The sequence below is a fragment of the Myotis davidii genome, unplaced genomic scaffold (assembly GCF_000327345.1).
Source record: "Myotis davidii unplaced genomic scaffold, ASM32734v1 scaffold562, whole genome shotgun sequence".
In the NCBI taxonomy this organism is placed as follows: Eukaryota; Metazoa; Chordata; class Mammalia; order Chiroptera; family Vespertilionidae; genus Myotis; species Myotis davidii.
Window position 1 is genome coordinate 2,161,984 of NW_006293953.1, and position 21,663 is coordinate 2,183,646.

General features: G+C 48.5%; 1 protein-coding gene across 1 annotated transcript in view; it reads left to right on the forward strand.

Annotated features, from left to right (window-relative positions):
- Nucleotides 1-21,657, forward strand: part of TTLL9 (tubulin tyrosine ligase like 9) — a 34,076-nt gene extending 12,419 nt beyond the window's left edge. Inside the window, exons 6-14 of the mRNA XM_015566638.1 lie at nucleotides 2,230-2,298; nucleotides 4,161-4,251; nucleotides 5,974-6,014; nucleotides 7,129-7,216; nucleotides 12,061-12,119; nucleotides 13,180-13,376; nucleotides 14,678-14,791; nucleotides 16,015-16,139; nucleotides 20,297-21,657. Of these exons, the coding sequence (XP_015422124.1) occupies nucleotides 2,230-2,298; nucleotides 4,161-4,251; nucleotides 5,974-6,014; nucleotides 7,129-7,216; nucleotides 12,061-12,119; nucleotides 13,180-13,376; nucleotides 14,678-14,791; nucleotides 16,015-16,139; nucleotides 20,297-20,373 (861 nt within the window). The 3' untranslated portion in view covers nucleotides 20,374-21,657. The remainder of the gene's footprint in view (nucleotides 1-2,229; nucleotides 2,299-4,160; nucleotides 4,252-5,973; nucleotides 6,015-7,128; nucleotides 7,217-12,060; nucleotides 12,120-13,179; nucleotides 13,377-14,677; nucleotides 14,792-16,014; nucleotides 16,140-20,296) is intronic.
- The last annotated feature ends 6 nt before the right edge of the window (nucleotides 21,658-21,663 follow it).

A 21,663-nucleotide genomic window follows, 5' to 3' on the forward strand; every position in this document is an offset into this window, starting at 1 on the left:
GTGCATTCTGACGGCCACCACACAAACTATTAGAATATTCTTTATGCTATAGTAATATATGGGCTTTTAGTGAACAATTAAAGAGAGCCTAGCAGCAGGCCCAATAGTTACCATAATCTCAGAGTCATCATGAGCATAAACAATGTTTGAGATACCGCAATGATAGTGCGATGTGCAATACTAACTGACTTCTTTTGAGAGCAGCATCGCAGATATGCCAATACTGCTATGATTCAGTAGACTCGGTGGGGGACAGAGCGTGGCTGTCACGCTCAGGGAACATCCGAACACACCCTTGGGTTGTGATGACAGGTTGACTCCAGGATGGTTAGCTGAGCAGCTGGACATCGCCCTCAATCCTCATCCCAGTGGCTGGCTGCTCCTCTCAGCCACAGCATGGCTGCCGCAGCTCTGGCTTCACCTCCTCACACCTTCACTCGCCACAGTAATGAAGGAACACTCTAGCCTCGTGTCCCTTTTGAAAAGGACACACACTTTCCAGAAGTCCGTGCAGCAGACTCCCTCTGGCATCCAGCTGGCCCATGTCTGAACCAACGGCAGGGGCGTAGGACCACCGTGAGGGCTCAGACCTCCCGGAGGGAAGGGCCACCATGAGGAGGTGATCCAAATGGGGCTCTGTCGGCAGGGGAAAAGGGAGTGGTTGCCGGGGAGACCACCGGCCACACCTGCAGCACCAGATAAATGCCACACAATGAATGCCACATGATGAATGGCCCCCTCGGGCCAGTCAGAGGGCAGCAGGGGGCGGAGGGCTGTGAGTGGCCACAGGTGGCGCAAAATCAAAGTATGGTTCATTCTAATAATCCATATATTGTTTTCCAATCAATAACATGCCTTTTTATAGGAATACTTTCCTCCCAAATTATCAAGTAAGAGCGGTACTGCCCGAAGTCGCACCACGTTCGCTGTGTACTCCGGCCTTTTGCAGGAGGTGCCTGAGCGCCGGCCTTGTGAAGTACAGATTTAACTACCCTGCATCTGTCACTTGAATAGAGTGCTTGGCCTCTCTGTTCCTTGGTTTCTTAACTGCAAAATGGGGATGATAAGATGCTCCATATACTAGTAGGTTTTTCTTTTAAAGCTTTAAGGAGGTAACGTGTGTAAATCCTGGCACAGAGGAAACACCTGAGGAGTATTAGCTGCTGGTCTGACCGTTGTTATGAACCGTTTCCCTAAAGTTAGTGTCTGGTTCTACTGCTGCAGCCCCAAACGCAGTGGCTTAAAACAACATTGTGTCTTATGTAGCTCATGAGCCTCCAGTTTGGGCAGCGCTCCACAGCAAAGGCTCATGGCTGCTCCGATACCTGCCTGCCCCTGCATTGTACGGAGAGCCCCGCAGTGGCCAGCGGGGCCATGCTCAGAGAACAGAGAGAAATGAGAGTTTTCCCTCCAGCATGAAGGCCTTTGTGCTGGAGGAACAAATGACATGGGGGGGCCTGCTCAGCGGCTGAAGATAACTAAAGGACCCAGGAATCAGAGTCGTCCTCGGAGGTCCTAGAGGCCAGAGCCAGGCAGGCAAAATTTAGCTCAAAACACGTTCGACTGGGAAAACTTCACGAGGTTATTGCTAGAGCATAATGCCCAGCACACAGTAGACACCTACTATGTACCTTTCGGATGACTGCCTAATAGAGCTACTCTGCAACAAATGGGCTGTGTTTCGACGTAGGGGGAGTGAGCGCCCTGGCTCTGTGGAGGTGCAAGGCCGGCAGGTGCCCACGGTAGAGGATGTCACAGGAGGAAGGAATGCCTCTGGTGCTGACTTAGAGATTCTCCCTGCCCCTTGACTCTGTGAAGCTATGAATTATCCATGCTGGCATTCGGCGAAGGCAGACTGATTTCAGTATTCGCCGAAGGAAAACCTAATTAGGAAGGCAAATTGATTTCCAAAAAAAGAATTGGATGATATGTTCCCAGGACTGTTAGAAATGGGTTTTTAATCATCGGCTCTTTTGTATTATTCATGCAGTTGATGCCTTTGTGAGCTAAGCTGGCCTCTCCCTTCCCCTCTGCTTCTCCCTCCTTCCAGGCGTAGCACCTTCTCTGTTCCATTTCCTTCAGGGCTGGGCCGGGCCATTCCTCTGGGGAGAGCAGGAGGCCCATGAGGGAGATGGAGACAGAAATGCTGGGCAGGGGCCCCGGCATAGGGGTACACAAGGGACCACAAAGAGCGGAATGCTGACCTTTCTGCATCTACCCCCACCTCAGGTAGCCCGGTCCCAGGGGAAGGGCATCTTCCTATTCCGGAGGCTGAAGGACATCATGGACTGGAGGAAGGTGAGCTTGCCTCTCCCCCTTCCTCCCTAAACCCTCTGTGCTCACTGGGACAAGGAGCCTCTCTTTCCCACCCTGAAAACTTGAAGGACTGGCAGAGAAGTTGTGCCCATGGGGTCTTCCCATGGTAAGTCTCTGGAACCAGATTGCCTGGGTTCAAATGCTGATCCTGCCTCACAATAGCTGTGTGACCTTGGACAAGTTACTACACCTCTCTGTGCCCAACTAAATGAGGGATAGGTAGTAACAACACCTGCTGAGAATGCAGTGAGTTAATATGCCTAAAACCTGAGAACATTGCATTACCAGGACCTACGGCTCACCCAGCTGGGGGGGAGTTTGGTTAACTGCCCCTCGGTCCTAGTTCCCTCTTCCCCCATCATGTCCCAAGACATGATTCAGTAGAAATCCTTGTTTCAATCTTGCCTCCACTACTCAGAAGCTCTGTGGTCTTGGGAAAATTGCTGAACCCCTCTGAATCTTAGTGATGGTGATAGTGCAGGATGGGTGAGAAGAGCAAGGTGATCAAACTCCTACACATCAGCACCTGCTGCACTAGCAGGCTCACAGCAGGCACTCAATAAATGAATTTCCTCCCTCTACCGTGTGTCCTGAGTCCTTCCATGAGACTATGAGGGCACTGCTGGGAAGAAGCTCGCCAGCTTGGAGGCCCAGCAGGCCCGGGGTGCTGTCCATCCCCCTGGCAGCCACGTGAGTACATATGTGGGGTGTCCGGGTTCCAAGAAGGGAAGGCCTGGCCGCCTCTGTCTTGAAATAACTCGGGCCACCCTTGGGACCAGAATCCCTGGGTTTCCGGGCTCCCTGCCACTGGTCTGTTCTGTGACCTCACCAAGTATGTGCGGCTTGCCTTTGGGCCTCAGTGTTCTCACCCAGTTACTCTGCAGGGAACAGTGTGAGTGGCAAGGGCTGTGCAGGCTGAGGTGCTGCGCACGTGTGTGTGTGTGTGTGTGATCATCACTGTCTTCAGAGGAGGGAGAGGAATGTCCCTGGGGCCTGTGTGGTGCTCTAGGCAGCACTGACCAATGGAACTTTCTACAGGGGGAATGGTGTACACCCGTGCTTCCCGATGTGGTGACCACTACCATGTGTTGACTTTGGCAAAAAATGTGGCTAGTGCGACTGAAGGACTGGGTTTCTAATCTGTTTCCTTTTTTATTGTGGCAAAATACACATAAAACTTACCATTTTAACCATATTTAAGTTTACAGTTTTGTGACGTTAATTCCCCTTACATTGTTGTGCAACCATCATTTTTTTGAAAAAAAAAATATATATGTGTATGTATAAATATTAGGCCCAGCACCACCAACCATCTGCTGAATGTTTTCATCTTGCCCAACTGACACTGTACCCATTAAACAGTAACTCTCCATTTCCTCCCTCTGGCCAGCCCATGGAGGCCACCTTTCTACTTCCTGTCTATATGAATTTGATTCATCTAGGTACCTCGTTCAAGTGGAACCATACCATATTTGTCCTTTTGTGTCTGGGTTCTTTCACTTAGCATGTTCTCTTCAAGATCGTCCTTGCTGTAATATGTAAATTCACTTTCTTTTAACCAGTTTAAATGTACATAGCCACATGTGGCCAGTGGCTGCCCTATTGGGTTAACTGCCAGATTCTGGACCCAGTCTGTGTGGGTCCACTTCCCAGCAGCACCACCGACCAGCATGTCACCTTGGGCAAATCACTCCCCCTCTCTGTGTTTCAGTCTCTCATCTGTAAAATGGGGGTAACATTAGAATTTCCCTGATAGGGTTGATATACCCCAAGTAGAGTGCCTAAGACAGTGCCTAGTACAGAGGATATGCTCAATAAATGTTTATTATTATTACTATAACTAGGACTCAAAAAGTTCGGATGATCAGAAAGAAGAAATTCCTGTGGAGAACTATGTAGCGCAGCGTTATATCGAAAACCCCTATCTGATAGGAGGTGAGATGACTGTCTCTACTCCCTGCTCTTCCACTGCATGGTCACTCAGTCAGTCAACAAGCCTTGACTAGCAGCCTACCTACCGAGGGCTTGGCCTGGCACCAGGCGTGACTTGATGCAAAGATGGAGATCTGTCCTGCACTCTCCCGCCTCCTAGCTGTTGCCTATGCCGTTCCTCTGCCTGGCATGCTTTTCCCACCCGCTCTGTGGTTCACTAAAATCCCCCTCATTTTTCAAGAACCAACTCATTCATGCGTTTATCCAACAGATATCTATAAAGAACCTACTCAGTGCCAGCCACTGTCCTGAGTGCTGGCTGCCCCAGATGAGCAGACAGCATTAAACCAGAAACAAACCAATAAGCGAGTGCCACGGAGTGGGGCGCTGGGACAGAGAGGGAGGGAGGGCCTCTCTGAGGAGGTGACAGGTGAGCTGAAACCTGAATGACAACTAGGAGTCACCCGTGGGTAGATTTGGAGGGAGAGGCAACTGCAGGGGCCTAGGGCCCAAGGTGAGTCTGTCCATGGTTGTGGGTTTCATGAAGCCAGATGGCCTGGGTTCAAATCCTGACCTTGCCACTGACAGCTGTATGACCTTGGGCAAAGTTATTTCACTTTGTTCACTTTGCCTGAACACCCTCTTTTCCTGTTTTTAAATAGCAGCATCATTGAGATCTATTCCCACACCACACAATGCACCCAGCAGGCGCGTACAACCCAGTGGATTTGATTATGTTCACACACCCTGGTCCCCTCCCATAAAGCCTTTGCAGATTCCCCCAGGGCGTCTGCACATCAGCTTTTCCCACACGGGGTCTGTAAAATGCAGGCATGTCAGGCTGTGTGTGAGGAGGGGCGTGACTCTGGAGGGTCTCGTCGTCTGAGAGGGCCAGGTGCTGGAGGGGCATTAAATACTGTTCATCCACTTGCCTCTGCTCAGCTCCTTGGATACTGTTCTTCTCCAGGGCAGCCGTGGGGTCTCTTCTCCTCCCTCCCCTTTCCACCCCAGTGCCCCCACCCTCTCTCCGTGCTTCCCCCAGCTTTTGGTGGAGACCTTGCCTCCACACCCCAAGTCCTGAGCATCCCTTCCTGGGCATCCCCCAGCTGCTGAAACCCCACACGCCTAAAATCCAGCCCTGTCCTCCCACATCATCTGGTTCACTCTCCAGCCCTCCCGTCTAGGGGTACAGCCTCAGCCTCCCCTTGTTGCTAAGCCAGAAGTCAGAGACCGTTCTGGGTTTGTCCCTCTTTCCCCCTCCACGTCCGGTTCTTCACCAAGCTCCCAGCTCTTGAATCTGTCTGGCCACCTGCATCCCTGTCCTGCCACCGTCCTCTCTCCCGGACAACTGTGCTGGCCTCCTCCCTGGTCCCTACTGCTGCCCTGGTCCCCTCTGCTCCCCTCTAACACAGGAGCCAGAGGCATTGGACACCCTTCAGCGGCTTTACACAGCAGGGGAGTGGGTGGTTGAAACAAAATCCAAAAATTGCACATGACCTGGCCCCTGCTGACCCGCCTCCCTCCACTCTGCTCTTGGACCAAGGTCTTTGACCTCCCTGGGCCTCTGGTCATGCAGCTTCTCCTGCCTGGGGGAGGGGGGCACCTTGTACTTCCTGTTTTTTTTTATTGGGATTCATATCAGTGGGTCCACTGCCACATCCCCCAAACCTAGCACAGTGCCTGGCAATCAGTGTTTGCTGCATGAATTATTTCCTTGCCTCACAGGCCGCAAGTTTGACCTGCGTGTCTACGTGCTGGTGATGTCGGTGAGTAACTAAGACAGGTGCCCTCCTCCAGTGGTGGGTAAGGGGCAGCTGGACTCAGAGACGGGGAGCAAAAGCCATTCTGGGGGCACCTGTGTGAGCTTGTCTGACTTTGTCTGCCTAGAAGGGTGCAGGGGGACCTCTGAGGGTGGGTGGGGCTTGTTAATGGATCTAAGTTGTACCATCTTAGACGCCCCTGCATCTGGATTTGCCCTCCACATGTCCTTTTTTATTCATTCTGTCATTCATGGTAACCACAACTAACATTTATTGAGAATCTACTAAGTCCCAGGCCCTGATATTTAGCATGTTGTATCTTCTCCAGTCCTCTGCTAGCCAGGGAGGTAGGTTCTATTATTCATTTTACGGATGAGGAAACTGATAAAGAGGGGTTAAATGACTTGCTCAGGATCACGCAGCTGGTAAGAGAGAGCTGGGATTAGAATCCAGTCAGCCTAGTTCCAGAACTTAGTCTCTTAATCAAGGAGTTGCTATGCTCCCTGCACCCATTCATTCATTAAAAAAAAAAATCTTGTTTTTATTGATTTCAGAGAGAGGCAGGAAGAGGGAGAGAGAGAAATAGAAACACCATTGATGAGAGAAAATCATCGATCAGCTGCCTCCTGCACACCACCTACTGGGGATCAAGCCTGAAATCCAAGGATGTACTCTGACCTAGAATTGAACCATGACCTCCTGGTTCATGGGTCATGCTCAACCACTGAGCCACACTGGCCAGGCCATTCATTCATTCATTCATTCAACAAACATTTAAACCTCATGGTGCACTACTCTATATTGGGTATGAGGAGATAAGCTCACCCACTGTCCAATGGGAGCTATGGACACACCCTGAGGTGGGGGTGTCACACTTGGGGGTGAGCAGAGAAGCCCATTGATTTTGTTTTCTTCTGCATCTTGCCCCTGCCCCACCCCAGAGAAAGAGGGGGGTAGAATCAGAGGAAGCTGATATTGAAGCAGATTCTTGAAGGGTGATGTGGGAAAGAAGGAACGACCCGCCAGGTGGAGGGAACAGCAGGTACAGAAGCTAGTGAGTGGGAAAGTACACGTATTTATTCCCCTCCCTTTTGTCTTCCTCCGGCCCCACCTGTCACAGTACATCCCGCTGCGGGCCTGGCTGTACCGTGATGGCTTCGCCCGCTTCTCCAACACCCGCTTCACACTCAGCAGCATTGACGACCAGTGTATCCTGGGACCCGCCTCCCCACCCCCATGCGCCCTTCCCTTCCTGTCCTTTGGGGTCCGGCGAGAGCTCGTCCATTCCACAGGTGTGTGCTGAGCGCCTGCTGAATGCCACGTTCTGGTTCTGGTCTGGGCACAGGAGAGCTTCCAGTCTTGTGGGGGCGGGAGGTCCCCAGTGATCTGCTCCGTTCAACTCATCCCACACAGTCTGCTTGATGGTCCTGTTGGTGGTGTGCCTGCCATTCACCTGGATTGGTACTCATCGGATCTCATTCACATCTATTAGTATTCATAGGATCGGACACTCTGAGCCCCTTTGGAGAGCGTTTGCATTCTTTCACGTCCTTTTCTTCAGTGCCTCGTCACTGGCTCACTCATTCACTCAAACACAATGCCATTTTCACCCACCTCATTGGTAGGGACCAAAGACTTGATGGGACTCTGTGTTGGCAAGGTTGGGAGGATATATACGCTATTAGTGCCAGTGTACATTGGTGCCCTATGAGGAGGCAATCCGGGAAATGTCTACCGAAAGACAAATGCACATACCTTCTGACCCAGCGATTCTCCTTCTGGCTCTTTCTCCCACAGGTACACTCACAATGTAGGAAAATGGAAGTTTAAAGGTCAGTCACTGTACAACCTTGTTTGTGAGAGTGAAAGAATAGGAAACAACTAGAGGAATGGTTCATTTACACAATGGAATACTAGGTAGCTGTTAAAAAGGAATAGGGGAAATGCTTTATGTGCTGCTATGAAATAATCTCCAAGCTGTATCATTAATTGGGGGGAACTAGTATAGCTCTCTGAGAAGTGTACGCTCCCCTCATGTTAAAAATACTGCGATGCTGTCATCTGTGCATAGACATCTCTGAGAGGAGGCACAAAAATCTGGAACCAGAAGTTGCCTTCGGGAGGAGAAATGGGTGGGTGTGCAGGAGCTATTTCCTAATACACATCCTTATACCTTTTGACTTTTGAATCATGTGAATCTATTATCTGGTTAAAAGATCAACAACAACAAAATGTTTTTAGGCCCGGCCGGTGTGGCTCAGTGCTTGAGCATCAACCTATGAACCAGTGAGGGCACATGTTCAATTCCCTGTGAGGGCACATGTCCAGTTTGTAGGCGTGATCCCCATGGGAGATAGGAGGCAGTCCATCAGTGATTCTCTCTCATCATTGATGTTCTCTCCCTTCCTCTGGGAAATCAATAAAAATATTTTTTAAGTGTTTTTAAGATTTTTAGACCCGAGCATCAGATAAAAAGGGGTAAACAATGCAGGAATATTCAGAGATAAATCAGCAGGATTGGAGTGCCTGCATATGGGAGAGACGGGAATGGAGGGTGAGGCTGCTGAGCTTCCGATTTGGGTGAGCCAGCTAATGCTTTTAGCCGATTCACAGCTCGCGGCCTTCATTTCGTCATTCAATTAAGAGTCTGTCCAAGGTAATGCATTTGCCTTGCCTGCATGTTAGGGTGGGAGTAGGCCCTCCTGAGAATTTTTTATAATTTTTTTTTTCTGTTTTACCAACTTCAACATTTCCTGTATGTGTTCTTGTTGTTGTTTTTTTGTAAATCTAACAAGCATTTATCAGAGGCAAGCCATCAAATTTATTTTAGTTTCATTTTCATTTTCCACGTTGTTTTCATTTTGTTTTGTTTTTAATTAAAATTAAATGATGCAGGTAATGTACTTGGAATGGTGCCAAGGCCAGAGTGGCTACTGAGGACAAGGAGGGGTACGCTCTCCCCTTTCAGAGTGTTTGCAGATCTCCAGCCATTGTGGGCCCTTATCAAACAAACCAACGCCCAGCACTAGTTTCTATTGAATGCAGCTTTGCTGTTTTCCCAGTGAGTGACTGTATGTCATTTTTCATCCCTTCTAATTGTTTTTAACTCTTAATATTGAAAGATTTAAAAAATATTTTAAAACTGTAGAAAAGACTATAACAGAAATCCATGCATCTACCATCAGATCGAACAGATATTAATATTTTGCCACATTTGCTTCAGATATTACACACCAACTTTTAAAATAATAAACCAACTTTGAATCACAAAACATTGATATATTTTTACCCTGACTTTTATAATTGTGCATACAAATATAGTTTGATATATATTGTTTATACATAAACTAGTCAATATATATATACATATATGCACACAAAATACAAAAATATTCACCTCAACACTGCAAGAGTAAAAAGTAGAAACAGCCTGGCTGGTGTGGCTCAGTGGTTGAGCGTCGACCTATGAATCAGGAGGTCAGGGTTCGATTTTTTTATTGATTTCAGAGAGGAAGGGAGAGGGAGAGAGAGATATATAAACATCAATGATCAGAGAGAATCATTGATTGGCTGCCTCCTGCATGCCACACTCACTGGGGATCAAGCCTGCAACCCGGGCATATGTCCTGACCAGGAATCGAACCTGGTTTGATTGACCTCCTGATTCATAGTTGATGCTCAACCACTGAGCAACATTGGACAAGCTAAACATCTTTTCATGTGCTTGTTGGTCATTTGTAAATCTTTGGGAAAATGTCTACTTGAAGTCTTAGACCTCTTTTAAATTGGATTAGTTGTCTCTTTAATTGTTGAGCTGTAAGAGTTCTTTACCTATTTTTTAATACTACTGCTTAGATACATGACTTACAAATATCCTTTTCAATTTGTGGGTTGTCCTTTATTTTTAAGGACTTTTTTTTAATTAGCATTTTTAGGTTCACAGCAAAACTGAGAGGAAGCAGTGGTTCTCAACCTGTGGATCGCAAAATACATCCTGCATATCAGATATTTACATTACGATTCATAACAGTAGCAACATTACAGTTATGAAGTAGCAACGAAAATAATTTTATGGTTGGGTCACAACATGAGGAACTGTATTAAGGGTCGCGGCATTAGGAAGGTTGAGAACCACTGGTAGAGCTTTCCCACATACTCTGCCTCCATACACACACATAGTCTCCCCTGTTATCAACATTCCCCATTAATTAGTTACAATTGATAAACCCACATTCACACATCATCACCCAAAGTCCATAATTTACATTAAGGCTGTACCTCCTATGGGTTTGGACAAATGCATAATGACGTGTATTCATCATTGTTGCATCATGCAGAGTATTTTCACTGCCCTAAAAGTCCTGTGCTCCACCTTTTCACTTGCTGGATAATGTTCTTTGAAGCACAAAATTTTTTTGTTTTGGGGTGTGTGTGTGTGTTTTAATTCTCACTCGAAAATATTTTTTACACTGATCTTTAGAGAAAAAGTGGGAGGGAGGAAGGGGAGAGAGAGAAAGAGAGAGAGAGGGGAACATCAAAGTGAGAGAGACATATAGACTGGTTGCTTCCCACATGTGTTCTGACTGAGGGCTGGGGATCAAACCTGCAACAGAGGTACGTGCCCTTGACCAGGAATCAAATCCTCGACCCTTTGGTCTGCAGGTTGGTGCTCTAACCACTGAGCAACCAGCCATAGCTGAAGCACAAAAGGGTTTAATACTGATGAAGTTCAACTTATCTACTCTTTCTTTTGTCACTCATGCTTTTGATGTCACATCTAAGGAGCCCTGGCTAACCCAAGGTCATTGCTGATTTCTATATTTTATTCTAAGAGAGTTAAAGTTTTGGCTCTTATATTTAGGTCCAAGATACATTTGGAGTTAATTTTTGTCTATAGTATGAGGAAGGGGTCCAACCTTATTCTCTTGCATGTGCATATTCAGGTGTCCTGGCCCATTTAGTGCTTGCCCCCACTGAACTGCCCTGGCACACTTTTCCAAAGTCAGTTGACCATAAACCTAAGAGCTCTTTTTATTATTTAGTGGTTTGTTATGTGCTTATTCTTTTGAAATTAAGATAGAAGAACTCTCAGACAAATGTGAAAAAAAAGTTTTTGGATATCTCTAAAGAAGACATTCTAGAACAATGGTGCTAACGAGGATGCCCGCCTTCCTCTGCGCTTCATGCAGCAAACGGGGAGCAACACATGTTGTAGGGGAATTACACTTGGGTTAGTTCCCTAGGGCCTCTACCTCCCAGTAAGTCCTGGAGAAAGTTACACCTTATGGTCATTTCATGAGGTGAAATGACGTGGGGGGGGGTGTTGGTGGAGGGGTGTTCTGAACGGCTGTCCCTTACCCAGCCTCTCTGAGCTTCACGTTCTCTTCTTTGAGATGGGAATAATTTGAAGAACAAATGAGATGATTTGCGTGAAATGCTCTGTAAGCTGCCAAGTGTCGTCGATGTTACTGGTGGTCACCATGGTGATGATAGCAAAAGGCAGACTCTCAGAGCTGGGACCTCTGAGGCCATCTTGACCTCACCCCAAAGCTGGATCACTTTTTCAATATTCCTACAAAGTGGCCACCCAGCCCGAACCCCTCTGGTGACAGAGAGCTCAGAATAGCCCGAGACGGCTGTTCTATATTTAGTCTCTCTATATGTTAGAAAATGTTCTCCTCTTGAGTTGAAAAATCATAATATAATAACAGCTATACCAGGCACTATAAGAGGTGCTTCTATAGACTGTTATCTGTCTGTTTCAAATACTTCTGTGAGGCCAACCTACTATTAGGTACTCCCATTAAATATGTAGGAACATAGACTCGGAGGAGCTAAGTGACTTGCTCAGGGGCTCAGAGCCAGTAACAATGCAGGCAGGATTTGAACCCAGGCCCACCGGCCTTTAAAGCCCACACGTGACCTCTGGGCTGTTTTTGTGGCCTTCCCCATCAGTTCCCAAGGAAGGGTCTTAATTTGGCCCCTAGGGGCTACATGGAGCAGGACTCACTCTTCTTGTCCACACTGATCCTTGACCACCAACCTCTGCCAGATGTGCACCTCACCAATGTCGCCGTGCAAAAGACGTCCCCTGACTACCACCCAAAGAAGGTGAGCAAGCGGGGCTCCTGCCCTCGGGCACAGCCTCTGGGGCGGCCGGGGCGGTGGGTCAGAGTGCCGGAGAGCCCAGCACAGGCTTGTCTTGGGCTCAGAGTTCACAGTGCAGTCGGGCCCACCCTTCCCATTTGCAGGGCCCAGGGCAAGAGTACAAATGGAGGCCCATGCATAGTGTCTAGATATTTATAAGTTATAAGCCAAACTAACATACCCTCTAACAAAACAACATACCCTCCTGACTGGACAGATATGCTTCTATTTATCCATCATCATCTATCTACCTGTCGACCTTCTACCTAATAACCTACAAGGCCAGTTTCAAACTTAGAACTCTATGACTTCTAAGAGTTAAGAGCCAGAACAGGAGTGCACAGGGAGAGTTGGCCCCCGGCTCATACCCGCACAGTGGGGGCCTCCTGCATACCCCCCGACCCTACTACAAGCAGCAGCTGATCATTCTGTGGGCCTTGGGATGCACATATGGTCAGTGCAATCTGTCTTCAGGGAAGCAGGCCCAGGGAGAGGCCTGCACAGGGCATTTGGGCAAGGACTTCCAGGGTTGTGAGTCTAGCTAGCCCATGGTCGGCAAACTGTGGCTTGCGAGCCACATGCGGCTCTTTGGCCCCTTGAGTGTGGCTCTTCCACAGAATACCACAAAATACCACGTGCGGGCGTGCACGTACAGTGCGATTGAAACTTTGTGGCCCATGTGCAGAAGTAGGTTTTTTGTGGAAGAGCCATACTCAAGGGGCCAAAGTGCCTCATGTGGCTCGCGAGCCGCGGTTTGCTGAGCTGCAGTTTGCCGACCACTGGCCTAGGCTATGCTCTAGGAAGAGAGGCACATACCCTCTGGCTGGACACATCCCCTTGGGCTTGCAGAGTCTTTGTCCCAAAAGGAAAGAACACTTGGGGTTCTCCTGGTCACAGGACTCAGGGATGGGCTCCTCTTGTCCAAGCCTGAGGGCCATGTTGATGGCGATTGTTGGAAGGTCCCGGCAGCCCAGGTCCCGGTTAACTAAGGCTCCCTCTCCCAACCCGGGTGCACGGGCCCCAGGGCTGCAAATGGATGCTCCAGCGCTTCCGACAGTACCTGGCGTCCAAGCACGGGCCAGAAGCAGTGGAATCGCTCTTCAGTGACATGGACAACATCTTCATCAAGAGCCTGCAGAGTGTGCAGAAGGTGATCATCAGTGACAAGCACTGCTTTGAGCTGTACGGCTATGACATTCTCATAGACCAGGACCTCAAGCCGTAAGTGGATGGGCCAGTGGCCCTGGAGAGCCAGGGGGCACATTTTCCACCCAGACTACCTGGGTTTGACCTCAGCTCTGCCACTTCCTCGTTAGGCACACTTTCTGTTGCCTCAGTTTGCCCATCTGTAAGATGGTTGCTGTGCCTATAGCATTGTTATGAGGAATAAATGAAGTAGAGAGCACTGAGCCTCATGCCTGGCACTCAGAGGCCTTTCCTGAATATATGCTGAGTCAGGGATCCTCATCTGGTACCAGCAAGAAAATTACCTTCTGTAAGCCCTGGTGCTTTCCAGATGCAAAGTGCCTTATAAGGGAGTATTGTCACCATGTCGATCCCTGTCAAGAATTTGGTGCATTCCCTCAGTGTCCATGAGGTTGAGCTGATGAGTAGAACAAACTGAGGTGGCAGGGACCCCAGCAATGGCCCTCATGCAATACCATTGGGTGGTTCTGGCAGCTTGAGGTCACCCATTAAGTCAAGGGCAGAGTCAGGCCCAAGGTCATAGTTCCTGGGCTGAGCTGCTCCACGCCAGTAGTGCAGCTCCTGGGCCCAGCACCTCCTGAGGGTCACTGTATGGTGTTGAGGTGCTTTCTGAGCCAGGAGTAGGAGTCAAGATCTAAATCGAGCCCATGTTCAGAGAAACGGTCCAGTACCAGTGGGTCTCTCTCCTTTGCCCCTGGGGTAAGATGAGGCTGGGGCATCAGAGTAGATGCTGACAGGGGAAACAAACTTGGAGGAGGCAGCAGATAGTGGAAAGTGGGGCCTGAGGCTCCCACTGACCTGCTGGGTGAGCCCTTCCCTTTCTGTGCCCAGGTTCCTGGCTGTAAACGACTGGGTTGCACAAAACAAGAGGTTGTAAACTGGAGGCCATTGGGTTGCTTTTGGCCTGCAGCCACCTGGAGTTTGGCCTTCAGAATATTTTTGTTTGTTTGTTTCTTTTTCATTGAAATTCAGTGACAATCTCTAAACACTGGGAGATGGTCACACAAAAGTCTGGATTTTTGTCTTTTCTGGAAAACATAAAACAGTCATGTAATCCTGGGCTCATGCTCCTACAGGGCAACACTCCTCTGGAGCTGGTCACAGCCAGCCCTGTAGACATGGAATGCTCTTTCCAGTTCACCAAGCCCAGCCCCTGTGGGGTATCAATTGTTTTCAAAAAGTTTTAGACAATTGGAGAGAGTGACTCTGGGTGAATTGAGGGTGAGGCCCAGGCACCCCATCTAGCCTCTCAGTGAAGTTCCAGGAGCTCCAGGGACCAGGTAACCCTAAGACTCTCCCCTCTTTTCCCTCCCCAGATGGCTCCTGGAGGTCAATGCGTCCCCATCGCTGACAGCCAGCAGCCAGGAGGACTATGAGCTCAAGACCTGCCTCCTGGAAGACACCCTGCACATCGTGGACATGGAAGCCAGGTGGGGGAGGGCAGCCTTTCAGGCACCCCGCACATGACAATCGGGGCTCCCACCCAAGAAGAGATAGAACCCAGAACCTTGGACTTGAACGGCCCTCAGAGATACTCTAGCCTGCCCCGCTATTTTATAGATGGAGACTGAGATGTCCACACAGGGTTGGAGCCTGGTCCAAGGACCCAGCCCTTTGGGGTCAGAACAGGGCCAACCACAGCTTTCTGAGATTTGGTCCGGCAGGATTTCCTCGACACTTCCTGACTGTGGGACCCTGGACCAGTCACTTCACCTCTCTGAGCTTGTTTGCTCATGTGTCTACCTCTCAGGATTGTTAGATCAATTTACCAAGATAACTTATTGTCAAGTGCCTAGCTACAGTAAGTGCTCAGTAAGTGACTATATGTTGTTACAACAATGTGTACGTAAGGAAAATTCAGGGCCTGACTTCAGTCAGTGTTGGTTGGTCTGTCTTCTCCCTTCCATTCCTCCCTCCCTCTATCTCTCTATCCTTCCATTCCTCCCTCCCTCCCTCTCCCTGTTCCTCATTCCATCTCATCTCTTTCTTCTTTATTAGTTTTTTTCTCAATTATTCCAGCAAGAGTTTGAGGGCTGACTCTTATTGCTCATGAGTGGGGTTTGGGTCACATGCCCTCTCTGAACCAAGCATTATGACTCTGATTAACCAGGCCTAGGTCTTGTGCCCACTTCCCAGGGGATGGGGTCAACCTCACCTGAGCCATGTAATTGAGAGAGGGAGGATGGTTCTCAAAGGAAAAACCGGAGGCACTCTTAGGCTAAAAGAAGGTAAAATGGATGCTAAGCAGGGGGAACCTCAGGTGTCCACTATATCTGCCATCATTTAGTCACTCAACAAACATTTGAGCCTCACGTGTGTCAGGCCCTGTGCCACACATTGAGGACACAGTAAAGGATAGAACAGACCCAGTTCCTACCTTCCTGGAATTTGTGGTCTGGGGGAGACAGCAGAGTTTAAACTAGAATGCAGAAGTACTGAGGGCAAGTGTTTAAGCCAAGGGACAAAAGTGGGGGACAGCCCCTCTGAGACCTGTGTGGGCACCTAGGAAACAGCCAGTGAATGGTGGGCAAAGGAAGGGAATCTGACAGTGTGGGGACCAGCAGGCTGCAGGGATGAATCAGGGACCTGGCCAGGGTCTTTGGGTCCTACCAGGTGCACCTTCTTTAACCCTTTGTGTCTCCTGCCTGTCCAGGCTCACAGGAAGGGAGAAGCGAGTGGGAGGCTTTGACCTCATGTGGAATGATGGCCCCGTCAGCAGAGAAGAGGGGGTTCCCGACTTGTCAGAAATGGGGAACTTTGTGACCAACACACACCTTGGTATGTGGGGCCCTGTGGGAAGTGGGCACCAGGGATGTGTCATGGGAGGTTCCAGGTAGTCTAAGACGGGCAGCTCGGCACAGCTGTATGACCTGGACCAAGGCCTAACCTCTTTGTTCCTCACCTGTGAAATGGAGAGTAAATAGTTTCTATCTCCATATATGCCTACAACGCTGCCTGGCACATAGTGAGAGATGTTATTAATCTGCCAGGAGGTAGATTTCAAAAGGTTTAGGAAAGCAAACAATGACAAACAACCCCCCTCCCATGATAGATTAAAGAGAAATTAAGGATTTCAGGGCTTGACTTTAAAACCTGGTGTTTAAAAAATGAGAATTTTTGCCTGTCCGGTGTGGCTCAGTTGGTTGAGCTTCGTCCCATGCACCAGGAGGCCCTGGTTCTATTCCCAGTCAGGGCACATGCCAGGGCTGCAAGCTCAATCCCCAGTAAGGGGCGTGCAGGAGACAGTCAATCCAAGTAGGGGGTATGCAGGAGGCAGTCAATCGATGTTTCTATTTCTCTCTCCTTCTCCCTTCTTCTCTCTGAAATAAAATAAATACATTAAAAAAACATTAAAAAATGAAAATTATTCACACTTATTGTAGAATATTTGAAAACTAAAGAAGGAAATAAAAAATCCTCCAGACATAACCATCTTTAACTATCTGGTATGCTTCCTTCCAGTTTTTAAAAAATGCATATATTCATATTTTTCCCTTTTACAGATTTGGCATAGGACTGGAGTTCTGAGTCCCACTTTTCCATGTAGCATTTTTCACATCATTCAACAATGTTAATAAGAGCCTATCTTTTGGAAACACTTATTTGCCAGGTCTAGACTAAATATTTTACATATGTTATCTCATTTCATTTTTAGGCAGCTTTTATTATCATTTTACGGATAAGGAAACGATTTCCAGATGTCACACGACTTGCTTAAGGTCTCGGTTATAAGTGGTGAGCCAGGGCCTGAACTCCAGTCTGTCTGACTCCTAGACCGGAATGCTTGACGGCTAGGCTCTCCTGTCCCTTAGCACAGTTAAAAACAAAGTTCCCAAAATATTGGGAACTACAAAATATTCTTGCTTACATAGATGCCAAATTTGCTAAACCAATTTCTTGTAATTGAGCACAGGGCATGATTTCAATTTTTCACTTTTATAAACAATGGCATGATGGACATCCTTCCACATAAAGCTCAACTGAAAAATCTGGCTGTTTCTTTGGGACAGATTTCGAGAAATATAATTACTGGGTCAAAGGGCTAGACTTCTTACAGCCAGATTGCTTTCCGGAGAGAGCTCTGAATTCAAACAAACAAAAAAACTTTACCAGCGTGTGCATTCCACTGCTCACTGGTGAGCTTTCAGATTTTTAATTTGCATTTCTTCTTTTGTTAGCTGTCCATACTCAATCTATTTTTCAATGGGCTGTTTACATTTTTTTAAATGGATAAAGGCCTTGGATATTAATATGTTAAATTACACCTCTCTGTCAAGCTTATTGTAAACATTTTACTGAGTTGTAATTTGCTTTTTTAAATGCTCTCTGTGGCATCTTTTTATTTTTTATGAAAAGGTTTTGGTACGATTTAGGATTGGGCTTGGCTGCAAGCAACAAAAACGCCACTAATAGTCAGCCAGAGAGGCACTGATTTGTCTTGAGCCACAGGAAGTCTTGGGGTTAGCTGTACAGGGCTGGCACATGGCGGCATGATGCTCTTACCTCTTTTTGCTGTGCCACACTTCGTAGGTTGCCTTGGTGCTCGTGCTTGCCGCCTCAGGTTGCTCAGGTTGCAAGATGGCTGCTCCAATTCCAGACGCTATGTCCTTGTCCCAGGCAGAAAGAAACAGGGAGGCCCAAGGACCAAAGCCTTTCCTTCAGGCTTTGATTGTTTATCCCAAAAGGGATGCCCTCCCAGGGGCCTCTGCTGACATCGATCAGAGCTGGCTCACATGGCCACCCATGATGCCAGGAAGCCTGGATGTCAAGTAGTTTGCCTTGAGGAAGGCAGGGGAGAGGAAGTTTGTGAATGGCTTTTCCACAGCAGATCCCTAGTGTCTGCCAAATTGCGTGTTTGGAGGATGACTACATAATGCTTTCAAGCTGTGGATACAACCACCTGGAAATCTTGTTTAAATGAAGATTATGATTCAGTAGGTCTGGAGTGAGGCCTAAAATTCTGCATATCTGACACGTTCCCAGGTGATGCTCTCTATTAGTTAACTGTTACTGTGTAACAAACCTCCCCCAAACCTCACAGCTTAAAACGGCTATCTGATTTGCTATTCATTCTTCAGGTGTCACCTAGAGTCACTCATAGGGCTCCAGGCACCTGGCGAGGCACTGAGATTTGATAGCCTAGGATAGCTTCATCAACATGTGTGGTGGTTGATAATGATTGTCAGCTGGGCCTCTCTGCCTAGGTGGTCATTTATCTTCCAGCGGTGCTGCCTGGCTTCTTCACATGGCAGTCCTAGGGTTCCAAGAAGGCGAGGAAGATGTAGTGAAACCTCCTGACACCCAGGCTTGGGCTTAGAAGTCCGAATGTACCATTCCTCCACAATCCATTAGTTAAAGCTAGTCCAGCCCAGATTCACGGGGCAAGGAAATAGACTCCACCTCTTGGGAAGAGCAGCAGTCACCTGTAGAGAGAGGTTGCATGTAGGAAAGGGAGGGGTTGTTGCAGCTCTCCTTGCTAACAATCCGTCTCAGATATCGATGCTGCTGTTTTCTGGATCCTGTTTGAGTAGCAAAGATTCAGGACACCTTGGCTTCTCCGTTTTGGCTGCATCACATGGGGTTGGGTAAGGGAAGAAAGCTAGCACTTAACCTATTAGGTACTAGGCACTGTGGAATCACATGGGAGCTTTAAAAAAGACCAATGCCTGATAAAGATACAGTTGGTCTGGACATCAGTATTTTTTTAATCTCCCCGATGACCCTAAAGCACAGCCTAGATTGAGAGCCACTGCTTGAGAAATCTCTAGATAATTCCCAAGTATCCAGTGGAGGGTGGGCATATGGTGGTGAACACCAGAGGAGCTGGCCGGGAGTGGGAAGAGGATTGATGAAATGCATTATGGATATGTTGAGGGATCTCCTGGTGAAAACATCAGCAGATGACTCAGAGATGAGTCTAGAACTCCAAGAAGAGATTTGCATTGGACACAAATATTTGGGAGTTATGAATGAGCCCTTGCAGTTAAAGCTGAGGTTCCATGGAGCCCTGGGGATGTATGTAGTGGGCTCTTAGCTTTGAAGCCTTGACGACCAGTGAGCACCTAGGTGTTAGGAATGGTGTTTTGGGGTGCTAAGAAAGATGGGTGTCTCCTCCAGGTCAGTAGTTGTGGCCATGTGGACTCATCATTCAACCAGCATTTGTGAGTGCCATCAATATGCCTGGCACAAGATTCAGTGATCATGGAATTGCTTCAAGGACCAGCTCTGAGAGCAAACAGGAAGTGGTAACACCGTGAATGTGCCAGGAGAGGAGGTGTCGCCAATGTTCATGGTGGCCTCTCACCACGGACTACCTGGGACACACATGAGAGTAGGGGTGACTCTGTGGGAAATATTTGTCCCTTAGCCATCTGTGCGTGACACATGGGGTTGGGTAAGGGAAGAAAGCTAGCATCTATTAGGTGCTAGGCTCTGTGCTAGCTTTAATGCTTTTCACTGAGTGAAACCAGAAGGAAAGCAATGTGGGGTAGTGGTTAAGAACTTGACCTCTAGCCTGGGTTCAAAACCCAGACCTGCTATTTATTGTGTGATTTGGAGCAAATAACTTGGCATGTCTGAACCTCAGTTTTTTTCTTCTACACATCATTCTGGTGAGATCTCAACAAGTTAACCCACATTCAGCACCCGAAGCAGCCCCTGAGGTAAGTCCCCAGTGAATGTTACCTTCCTTTGCTGATCCTTACACTCATCCCATAAAGCAAGTATTTGGTTTCCAGGTGAGAAAACTGATGCACGAAGAGGAAAATTACCTGCTTGAGGGCCACAGCAGTTGAGGCTGCAAACCATAAGCCACCCATAGCTGCATGGCTGCTGCCTCCTCCTCCCAACAGGTGGCAGAAGCACAGGCTGCTCCACTCCCCACCCCCTTTTCCTCCAGACAGGACCTCCCAGCCAACACTCCACTTCCCTTCCAGGTTGCATCAATGACCGAAAAAAACAGCTGAGGCAGCTGTTCCGCTCCCTTCAAGGCCAGAAGAAAACTTCCAGCTAATACCCAGCCGCTGAGAGGCAAGCGTCCCGGGAGGTGCCTTGCCATCCAGTCCTCTCCCCACTCCATGGCCAGCACAGCAGCACCTCAGAGCACATGCCTCCCTCCCTCTGGATGGGCCACAGCTGCTGCTTGCTGCTTGGGCCGGGTCTCCTGGATTCCCCCACCGACCCCTGGGCATCTTTGCACCAGGAGACAGCCAATCCTCTGGACTGGATGGGCTTTAACCTTGACAGATTGGCTTAGCGAATAGGCCCAAAGAGTAAAAACTCAGCAAATTCGGCTCTCCAGAGAGGTCACATCTAATAAATGAGCACAGGCCTTACTCGAAGTTACTGGGCACCAGGCTTGGCTCAGGGAACGCCATGGGCTGCAGCGGTGTCCTCCTGGCTTCACCCTTTGATGTCTTCCAGGAGGTTCGGGTTGTAAGAGTCCTCCAAGAGCAAAGGATTCATGGGCTCCGGAACTGGTCTTAAGCTATGTTCGCAAAGCAAGCAATTATAGATTGTGTTTATTGGGAGTCTGGAGGACTGGACCCTGCACATCTCCTCTTCCTTACAACACCCTGACCTTGCATGTCAGGGGAACCCATGGCGCTCCCCTGACTCTGTGAAAGTCAGCAGGCCAAAGCGTCCCCATTGCTCAGATGGACATGGGTCAGGAAGGCAGAGCTGCTTAGTAAGGGTCCGTGCAAAGGGGCACTTGGCTGAGTCATCTGGGTGACAGGTGCCTCTCTGGGCCTTCCTACTTGAGGTTGGGAGCTGAGCTTTTTAAACTAGAAAGCCTTGTGCCGCAGGCAAGGAGCTAGCATTCCCACATTCCTACGCCTCCTCTGAGTGTCATAGGAATTACAAGTGGGCTGGTGAGCTAACAGCTGCATGGGGGACCCATTAGGGGATCCCCGGCAGCTCCCTCTACCACTCTTCCTGCTTCAGGACAGTTCTTTCAGCTACAAATAACAGAATGTGACTGCCCAGGGATGGGAAGGGCTTTTGGAAGTGAATACTGTCAAGTCCAAGAAATGAAGCAGTTAGCTTTGGGAAGGCCAGAAACCAGCCTCTCTGGGCCTCCTCCTTCATCCCTGTGACTGAGGCGAGCCCAGACAGCCCCAGGCATGTCCTTTCCAGTAGGATCCAGTCAGCTCTTTTGTGTCCTAGCATCTACTTTGCCAGACAGGTAGGGGCAATGTTTAGAGGAAATTGTGAGCAAGGCAGTCCTACCAGATAGTGTCTAGCAAAGTGAATGCTGCTACTCCCTACTTTTTAAATTTATATTTTAAAATACACAATATAA